Genomic DNA, 10,291 nt, shown 5'->3' with positions numbered 1-10,291 from the left:
TATATATATAAAGATACTTTATTATTTTTTTATATGTTGAATCTGAGTACCAAATACGATTGTATTTGTATATATATACAGTAAACTATACGGTTATAACGAACACGCTTATAACGAACTAACGGATATAACGAACTAACCTTTTAGTCCCGACTATATGCTGTAGTTATGCTGTATATATGCTCATAACGAATTACGGTTATAACGAACTAAAATTAGTAATCCCTTTGAGTTCGTTTACTGTATGTGCGTCCGGCGTAACACACTGCTGATCCCGAATACCCTTTAAACGTGGCCCCGAACCCCGCGTACCAAATGGAGGGCCTCGTGTATCTATCTGTTAGGCACCGTCAAAATATTCGATGCTAACAGTGTTGTGTTTGTTTGCCGTGTCTACATATTAGAACTACCTTTATGTTTACTGTTTACATTGCAATGTAGTAGTAACTATATTCTGATATTAACAATAAACGCCATCGGCTTTGTTCGATACAACTGCAGCTCTTTCACTTCATCGCGTGTCTCATGTTTGTTTTCTGTGACGGGTCATTGATGGAAGAAGGCGGCAATCTTTCCATTGCCCTGATATCGCCTAGCCTCTGGGACAAGCCGGGTCACGGCGCCCAGCTGATCCGGGCTCCGTGACGTGATCCCGCGGTATCAACGTAGCCACAATGCTGATGACGTCATCACAATCGGGACGTCTTGATCACCACGTGCAGACTATGTTGGAGCGTGATCCGGGCTCCGTGACGTGATCCCGCGGTAGCAACGTAGCCACAATGCTGATGACGTCATCACAATCGGACGCCTTGATCACCACGTGTGGACTATGTTGGAGCATGTAGGGACTGGAATGGTACGTACTACGGAGGTATACATCTAGATTAACATTCATCATGGTACAAGTACATCGTGACATGGGACCCAAGCGATGTAATCAGAAGATTACCACAGTTTATGTCTATATCATTATAGTGCGGTGTTGCGTTTCCAAATAGTCTTGTATCCATGCACTTGGTGGCATAATTTCATGTTGAAACAGACTGGAAACTAAGTTCCTTCACAGATTAATACTGGTGCCAGTCCAAAACGGACCAGAGCCAAGCCTGTCCAGTTTTCTTGTTAAAACGGTAAAGAGAACCATATCAAATAAATTGACTTGCTTGACAACAGTATGATGAATTAAACCGAAACGTCGCCTTTACAACAAATAAAGAAGTTTTTATCCGTAAGCTATTATCCTTATGTTGAAATATCAAATAGATGAGTCCATTATATATTTTATATCTTCCAGAGTCTGTTATTTTGTTCTCCAGGCAGTGGCCAGAAGGAGGAAGAGACATACATAACATTAGCATCTACAGGGGAGAACCGGCCATGGACCAGCTGTCTGAAGTGAGTGCAGACCTTGTTTCTCAACAAAAAAACACTATATACACCTGGGAGTGAATAATAAAAATAAAACAAAGCTATTTTGTCTGAAGATGCTGCATCCTGGTTACAGTTAAATTTATCAGTTATGAACCCAAGACATTATAGACTTACAACTAGAAGGGATACAGGCTAAAGTTCTTTATTCTTTGAAAGAAAAAAAATAATACCTATAAACGATAAAGAAAGTGTCATTAATATATATTTATTTATGGTGGTGGAAATGAGATGAAAATATAGGCAACCAGTGAACTATCTGTGCAAAATACTTCTGAAAACATGTGCATGCACTCGACAAGCTGATTAATAAATTGTTGTGATTGTACAGATTCAAATACTGATCTCATCTTCAGCTAAAGAGTACTAATCAGAGCACAGAAAGCACACTAGTGAACGACCTTGACCAGCGATGGGACAAGTTGAAAGAATGGTCAGAGGTCAAGGACAACCTGCAGGTGGCTCTCCAGGACCCTCAGACATTCGACCACAGCATCACACTGGAACATGGTCCACAGGTAGGTCACAACAACACACTGGTCCACAGGTAGGACACAGCATCACACTGGTCCACAGGTAGGACACAGCAACACATTGGTCCACAGGTAAATCACAGCAACATACTGGTCCACAGGTAGGTCACAGCAACAGATTGGAATGTGGTCCACAGGTAGGTCACAGCAACACATTGGTCCACAGGTAGGTCACAGCAACATACTGGTCCACAGGTAGGTCACAGCAACAGATTGGAATGTGGTCCACAGGTAGGTCACAGCAACACACTGGTCCACAGGTAGGTCACAGCATCACACTGGTCCACAGGTAGGTAACAGCAACACACTGGTCCACAGGTAGGTCACAGCAACATACTGGTCCACAGGTAGGTAACAGCAACACATTGGTCCACAGGTAGGACACAGCAACACATTGGTCCACAGGTAGGTCACAGCAACATACTGGTCCACAGGTAGGTCACAGCAACAGATTGGAATGTGGTCCACAGGTAGGTCACAGCAACACACTGGTCCACAGGTAGGTCACAGCAACACATTGGTCAACAGGTAGGTAACAGCAACACACTGGTCCACAGGTAGGTCACAGCAACACATTGGTCCACAGGTAGGTCACAGCAACAGATTGGAATGTGGTCCACAGGTAGGTCACAGCAACACACTGGTCCACAGGTAGGTCACAGCATCACACTGGTCCACAGGTAGGTAACAGCAACACACTGGTCCACAGGTAGGTCACAGCAACACATTGGTCCACAGGTAGGTCACAGCAACATACTGGTCCACAGGTAGGTCACATCAACACACTGGTCCACAGGTAGGTCACAGCATCACACTGGTCCACAGGTAGGTAACACCAACACACTGGTCCACAGGTAGGTCACAGCAACACATTGGTCCACAGGTAGGTCACAGCAACATATACTGGTCCACAGGTAGGTCACAGCAACACATTGGTCCACAGGTAGGACACAGCAACACACTGGTCCACAGGTAGGTCACAGCAACACATTGGTCCACAGGTAGGTCACAGCAACACACTGGTCCACAGGTAGGACACAGCAACACATTGGTCCACAGGTAGGTCACAGCAACACACTGGTCCACAGGTAGGTCACAGCAACAGATTGGAATGTGGTCCACAGGTAGGTCACAGCAACATACTGGTCCACAGGTAGGTCACAGCAACACACTGGTCCACAGGTAGGTCACAGCAACATATACTGGTCCACAGGTAGGACACAGCAACACATTGGTCCACAGGTAGGTCACAGCAACATATACTGGTCCACAGGTAGGTCACAGCAACATACTGGTCCACAGGTAGGTCACAGCAACACATTGGTCCACAGGTAGGTCACAGCAACATATACTGGTCCACAGGTAGGACACAGCAACACACTGGTCCACAGGTAGGTCACAGCAACACATTGGTCCACAGGTAGGTCACAGCAACACACTGGTCCACAGGTAGGTCACAGCAACACATTGGTCCACAGGTAGGTCACAGCAACATACTGGTCCACAGGTAGGTCACAGCAACATACTGGTCCACAGGTTGGTCACAGCAACACACTGGTCCACAGGTAGGTCACAGCAACACATTGGTCCACAGGTAGGTCACAGCAACACACTGGTCCACAGGTAGGTCACAGCAACACATTGGTCCACAGGTAGGTCACAGCAACATACTGGTCCACAGGTAGGTCACAGCAACAGATTGGAATGTGGTCCACAGGTAGGTCACAGCAACACACTGGTCCACAGGTAGGTCACAGCAACACATTGGTCAACAGGTAGGTAACAGCAACACACTGGTCCACAGGTAGGTCACAGCAACACACTGGTCCACAGGTAGGTCACAGCAACACACTGGTCCACAGGTAGGTCACAGCAACACACTGGTCCACAGGTAGGTCACAGCAACATACTGGTCCACAGGTAGGTCACAGCAACACACTGGTCCACAGGTAAGTCACAGCAACACATTGGTCCACTGGTAAATCACAGCAACACACTGGTCCACAGGTAGGTCACAGCAACACATTGGTCCACAGGTAGGTCACAGCAACACATTGGTCCACAGGTAGGTCACAGCAACACATTGGTCCACAGGTAAATCACAGCAACACACTGGTCCACAGGTAGGTCACAGCAACACATTGGTCCACAGGTAGGTCACAGCAACACATTGGTCCACAGGTAGGTCACAGCAACACACTGGTCCACAGGTAGGACACAGCAACACACTGGTCCACAGGTAGGTCACAGCAACACATTGGTCCACAGGTAGGTCACAGCAACAGATTGGAATGTGGTCCACAGGTAGGTCACAGCAACACACTGGTCCACAGGTAGGTCACAGCAACACACTGGTCCACAGGTAGGTCACAGCAACACACTGGTCCACAGGTAGGTCACAGCAACACACTGGTCCACAGGTAAATCACAGCAACACACTGGTCCACAGGTAGGTCACAGCAACACATTGGTCCACAGGTAGGTCACAGCAACACACTGGTCCACAGGTAGGTCACATCAACACACTGGTCCACAGGTAGGTCACAGCAACATACTGGTCCACAGGTAGGTCACAGCAACACATTGGTCCACAGGTAGGTCACAGCAACACACTGGTCCACAGGTAGGTCACAGCAACATACTGGTCCACAGGTAGGTCACAGCAACACATTGGTCCACATATAAATCACAGCAACACAGGTATTTCAGCCCTTATAACATAAAAAAATGCCATTTGACTTTTCTCTTAAAATGTTGTTTTAAAGAAAGGCGATATTTGTCCAATCTCCAAGTATGATATTGTCTTTTGGAAAAATATTAATCTTCTTATTTAACTTGTTACCATCCTTCAAATATCCATCCGTTGTAGGATCTTAGAATGTTTCATGGGTAAATGTGAATTTGTCAACTGCAAATTTGTAAACAGTGCCTGGTACTAATGACTGTGGTGTCCTGGCAGCTGTTCCAGACGATGCGTCATTGCTGCAACATCCGCTGCTCCACCCATCTCAAGACAAAGACAGGAGAGACGTTTGTTTCCCACTACAGACGCGGCACCAAGAGCTACGTGTGTGTGTGGACGCCCAAGTCCCAAGACTGTCATGATGCGTGTGTACAGGAGAGGTAAGCTTACTATACCTGGTTACTGATTGGCTTCAAATTGTTAGGATTGATCTCCCATTTATAAAAGTGATCAATCATTAGTGAGACTAGAAAAGTCATAATACAAAGAATATGTTCTATATGTCTGTCATGTAAATGAATAGAATGAATATAATAGTGAACTCTTTACTTACTCTAGTATTCAACACAAACACATCTACCTTGAAACATAACAGATCTGCCTTGAACCCTTGTACCCATCAACTTCTTAACATCAACAGATGTGCCTTGAACCCTGACTGTTGAGATACTGTCCCCATTACCTTAATAACATCAACAGATGTGCCTTGAACCCTGTCTGTTGAGATACTGTCCCCATCAACTTGTTAACATCAACAGATAAGCCTTGAATCCTGACTGTTGAGATACTGTCCCCATTAACTTGTTGACATCAACAGATGAGCCTTGAACCCTGACTGTTGAGATACTGTCCCCATCAACTTGTTAACATCAACAGATGAGCCTTGAACCCTGACTGTTGAGATACTGTCCCCATCAACTTGTCAACATCAACAGATGAGCCATGAACCCTGACTGTTGAGATACTGTCCCCATCAACTTGTTAACATCAACAGATGTGCCTTGACCCCTGTCTGTTGAGATACTCTCCTTGTTAACATTAACTTTACATATAAAGGGGAAATATATCAAGTACAAATTCCTGACTTAATTGAATGGAAACTGAAACCAATCAAGGACAGAACCTGATCAATGATCATCAAGTATAACTCAAGCCAGTGTTCCCCAGACAACCATAAGCACTGGGCTCTCCACAATTATAAGCAAAGTTCTTGGAATCAGTAACTTTCATTCCCCAAGGATTGAGGGTGTGTCAGTACACATTTCGTTGCCCCAAGGTTTGAGGTGTATTTCTGTATACACATCTTTGCCTCCAGGTTCAAGGCGTGTGTCTCTAGACCTATCTATGTTCCCAGGTTCCAGGTGAGTTACACAATGTCCCGTCTGATGTTCGTCCCGAAGTACTGCGTGTTTGTAGGGTTCAGCCCCGACATGACCCTGCACGTGTTCACCGAGGCCAAGGCCAGCTGCCAGGAAGTGTCGTACCCCACCAGCGTCGCCACCGTTCTCTGGTAGGCAGTTACACCACTTTGGTTGACATCTTGGTTGTGTAGCATCAACAAAATCAAATATGATAAATGAAAAATGTCTTTAGATAATATCTTATAATTTTACAAATTAAGAGCTGAAAAGAAGGGGTACATATCTGGAAGGTTTGCATGAAGAATTGTGGCAGTAGGCTGCAGATAGTTGACGTTAAGCCCAACCAGTATTGCCATCAGGTTAGCCAACCAGTATTGCCAGCAGGTTAGCCAAATAGTATTGCCAACAGGTGAGCCAACCAGTATTGCCAACAGGTTAGCCAACCAGTATTGCCAACAGGTTAGCCAACCAGTATTGCCAACAGGTTAGCCAACCAGTATTGCCATCAGGTTAGCAAACCAGTATTGCCAACAGGTCAGCCAACCAGTATTGCCAACAGGTTAGCCAACCAGTATTGCCAATGCTACACAATGGACAGGTACTTTATATAGTGCCTGTGATATGATAGATGTGTTGTGTTGCTGAGGGGGAACTTTGGAATTGTCCAGATGCAAACTTTGTGTTTTGCAAAAGCAAAAATTGATGAAAGCCTCCAACTCACAAAATGATTAATGTCAGGGCAGAGCATATTAAGTATTTTTTCTTTCTAAATTTTCTTGCAATGGTCTTGATACAAAAAATTGCCTCTGATTTTCATTTGGTAAGGGCAAATATATTCCAAAATATGAGGTTGTAAACAACATGGTTACCATGGTAACTGATTGCATGTTAAAGTAGATCAGAGTGCATCAGAATAAATCACTAAAAATCTGTCTCTATAGGTGAATTGTGGCAGGTGTGTTAGATTCTGTATCAAACATAAAATCATAAACAATCCGAATATATTTTAGTGAATAGACGAAATAATTATTTTCAAATTATATCCCAAAACAGCGTAGAGCACAATCCTGCCTATGCACCTAGGGTGATCACTGTGTATGTTCAGTTATGACTGAAATACGATATCAATTGTTGCTGTTTCAGTCTGGCATTCAATTGTGACACGAATGAAGTCATCACAGGCTGTATCGGGGCAGTGGAAGCATGGGCAATCAAGGAGTCAGAGGTCAGTTGGGGTGTGGTTATGCATAAATAATACTAATAAGATCTTTAGACAAGGACGAGGGGTCTACTATGCCCCTTGTGTCAGTTCTTATCTACGACTATCGTATTGTTCTAATTTGCTTCTATTTGATATGGGAAAGTATATTACATACCGGGGTATTATTAAATTATTACCCTAGCCGCCCAGAGTTATACCCTCAAGGGATACTTTTGACCATAAGATAGGCTTTCCAATTTTTTAATGTTTTTTTATAAAGTCCAATTTGTTAATTTGTCTGAAACATGTCATGTTAAAACCCTGCCCAGTGGGAAGATGTCAGGGTCAGACAAATGTAGGAAGCATTATGAATGTTCACTGAAAGCAGGAAGCCAACTCCAGCAAGCACCTGTCTGGGTCCGGAGGCTGAGTTCAGTCTGAGGGAAAGAGATGTACCTGAAGGACTTGTATGTTTGTTAGTTTCCTCAGATTCTCCCCTGTATTCCTGGGGGAAGTATTATCATGACATGACAGACACAGACACAGCTACCACAGTTCCCCGTCAAGTCTACTGAGTAATGTTGGATTTACAGTTCCTGGGCCCCGTTCCCCAAAGCGAACTTAGCGCTAAGGTGATCGTAAGTCCCATACTTTAACATAGGCCTACGATCATCGTAGCACTAAGATTGCTTTGAGGAACGGGGCCCTGTTCTTAGTAGCGTTATTGTGAATGTTACACTGAATATGTCCTTTGATGTTGTCCTGCCCCCTTTATTTGCATCCATTGGAATGACATATTTGGTCTGATTTAAATTTAACGTAATTATTTAATTTAAATATTTCACGTAATAATTCCGGTGAAGATGTCCTCTGCTACATAGTGTATTGTGTTTCAGCATGTGGTGGTACTGACGAAGGACAGGAGGTTTGCCTTGTCTCTAACTAAGGATGAGGTGAGTACCATGTGTGGGATATGCCACACCCTGCTTCACATAGGCGTATGTAGTGTTACGAGGGGATTTACAAACTGAAACGCAGAGGTTAACACAAATCAAACTAAATTGTGAAATTGTAAATAATCCGCCACAACAGCACTTAATACTCTTAACTTCCATTTCAGTCTGTTTCTGCCACTGATGATTACTACAAATATATTTACACTAAAACCACTTAAACATGACAATAGAGAAAACCGAATGTTGTGTGCCCAGAGCATGGAGCTTGAGATTGTTTGAGTTGAACAATCTGGGGAATATAAACATCAAGTGAGGTAAAACACACATAAGGTCTGCACATGCTGATCTACTTGAGAATCATTTGTATATGAATTATTTTACTTTTGTGCGTGCGTGCGTGCGTGCGTGCGTGCGTGCGTGCGTGCGTGCGTGCGCGCGTGACTATTCATAATATGAAGCTATTTGACTGTGCCTGATAACACTGTGTCATTGTTTGACTGGGTGTATACAATATGGGTCAATGTTTGACACTGTGTGCATACAACATGGGTCAGTGTTTGACTCTGTGTATACAACATGGGTCAGTGTTTGACTCGGTGTGTATACAATATGGGTAAATGTTTGACTCTGTGTGTATACAATATGGGTAAATGTTTGACACTGTGTATACAACATGGGTCAGTGTTTGACTCTGTGTGTATACAATATGGGTCAATGTTTGACTCTGTGTGTATACAATATGGGTCAATGTTTGACACTGTGTATACAACATGGGTCAGTGTTTGACTCTGTGTGTATACAATATGGGTCAATGTTTGACTCTGTGTGTATACAATATGGGTCAATGTTTGACAGTGGGTGCTGGACGTTCAGGTGGACACAAGAAACAAACAGCTACTGGTGGTGTGCAAGACGGCCCTCAGGGTGCTCAACTATGTGGTGAGAGAAGCACTCATAAAATACCAGCATTACACCATGAATCCAAGTTTAGAAAAACATAATATTATTTAATTTCCCTGGAGAAATATATAAAAGAATACTTGTTTCAAGTTAGATGGAATAAGTGTCTCCCTGCTCAATAATGACAATGAAGTGTAAGCTGGTGAAATAGTGTGTTGTATGATTATATGACTCTATTACCTTGGAGTTCTTGGTCAGCTTTTAATATCAAAGGTAGAATGTCTGCATAATTGATGTGTCAATAATTTCTAAATCTATTTTTAGAGAAATCAACAGACTCACTACATGTCCAACAAACACACTGGATCCATGAAATGGTAAGCCTGTGTAGGACAAGTTCAGCAAGTCGTATACAATTACCAATGATTTTTTATTTGCCCATTGTCATAATTTATATCTACCTGAGCTATTTATTTTACAATACACCTGTATCTACCTGCAGGTATTTATTTAACAATACACCTGTATCTACCTAAAGTTTTATTTATTTAACCTGTATCTACCTGTATCTACCTGCAGGTATTTATTTAACAACACACCTGTATCTACCTGTAGTTTTATTTATTTAACCTGTATCTACCTGAATCTACCTGTATCTACCTGCAGGTATTTATTTAACAATACACCTGTATCTACCTGAAGTTTTATTTATTTAACCTGTATCTACCTGAATCTATCTGTATCTACCTGCAGGTATTTATTTAACAACACACCTGTATCTACCTGTAGTTTTATTTATTTAACCTGTATCTACCTGCAGGTATTTATTTAACAATACACCTGTATCTACGTGTAGTTTTATTTATTTAACCTGTATCTACGTGAATCTACCTGCAAGTATTTATTTAACAATACACCTGTATCTACCTGAAGTTGTATTTATTTAACCTGAATCTACCTGCAGGTATTTATTTAACGATACACCTGTATCTACCTGAAGTTGTATTTATTTAACCTGAATCTACCTGCAGGTATTTATTTAACAATACACCTGTATCTACCTGAAGTTGTATTTATTTAACCTGAATCTACCTGCAAGTATTTATTTAACAATACACCTGTATCTACCTGAAGTTGTATTTATTTAACCTGAATCTACCTGCAGG

The 10,291-nt window shown here is 42.8% G+C and overlaps 2 protein-coding genes across 2 annotated transcripts in view; both read left to right on the top strand.

The window, feature by feature from the left end:
• The first annotated feature begins 1,327 nt into the window (after positions 1 to 1,327).
• Positions 1,328 to 5,098, top strand: LOC125372345. Its single transcript, XM_048382003.1, has 3 exons — positions 1,328 to 1,398; positions 1,788 to 1,949; positions 4,924 to 5,098. Exons 1-3 carry the CDS (start codon positions 1,381 to 1,383, stop codon positions 5,089 to 5,091), a joined length of 348 nt encoding a protein of 115 aa, XP_048237960.1. The 5' UTR covers positions 1,328 to 1,380; the 3' UTR covers positions 5,092 to 5,098.
• A 2,542-nt stretch (positions 5,099 to 7,640) lies between these two features.
• LOC124149916 overlaps positions 7,641 to 10,291 on the top strand; it is a 95,902-nt gene continuing 93,251 nt past the window's right edge. Inside the window, exons 1-4 of the mRNA XM_048382328.1 lie at positions 7,641 to 7,736; positions 8,166 to 8,222; positions 9,081 to 9,164; positions 9,450 to 9,502. Of these exons, the coding sequence (XP_048238285.1) occupies positions 7,641 to 7,736; positions 8,166 to 8,222; positions 9,081 to 9,164; positions 9,450 to 9,502 (290 nt within the window). The remainder of the gene's footprint in view (positions 7,737 to 8,165; positions 8,223 to 9,080; positions 9,165 to 9,449; positions 9,503 to 10,291) is intronic.

Source organism: Haliotis rufescens, unplaced genomic scaffold, assembly GCF_023055435.1.
Source record: "Haliotis rufescens isolate VD_foot unplaced genomic scaffold, xgHalRufe1.0.p SCAF_4, whole genome shotgun sequence".
NCBI lineage: Eukaryota > Metazoa > Mollusca > Gastropoda > Lepetellida > Haliotidae > Haliotis > Haliotis rufescens.
This window is presented reverse-complemented; position numbering and strand designations above follow the sequence as displayed.

Coding starts and splice junctions, on each gene's coding strand:
- LOC125372345 (XM_048382003.1), top strand. Junction 1,950..4,923: donor CACTGGAACATGGTCCACAG/GTAGGTCACAAC, acceptor GTGTCCTGGCAG/CTGTTCCAGACGATGCGTCA.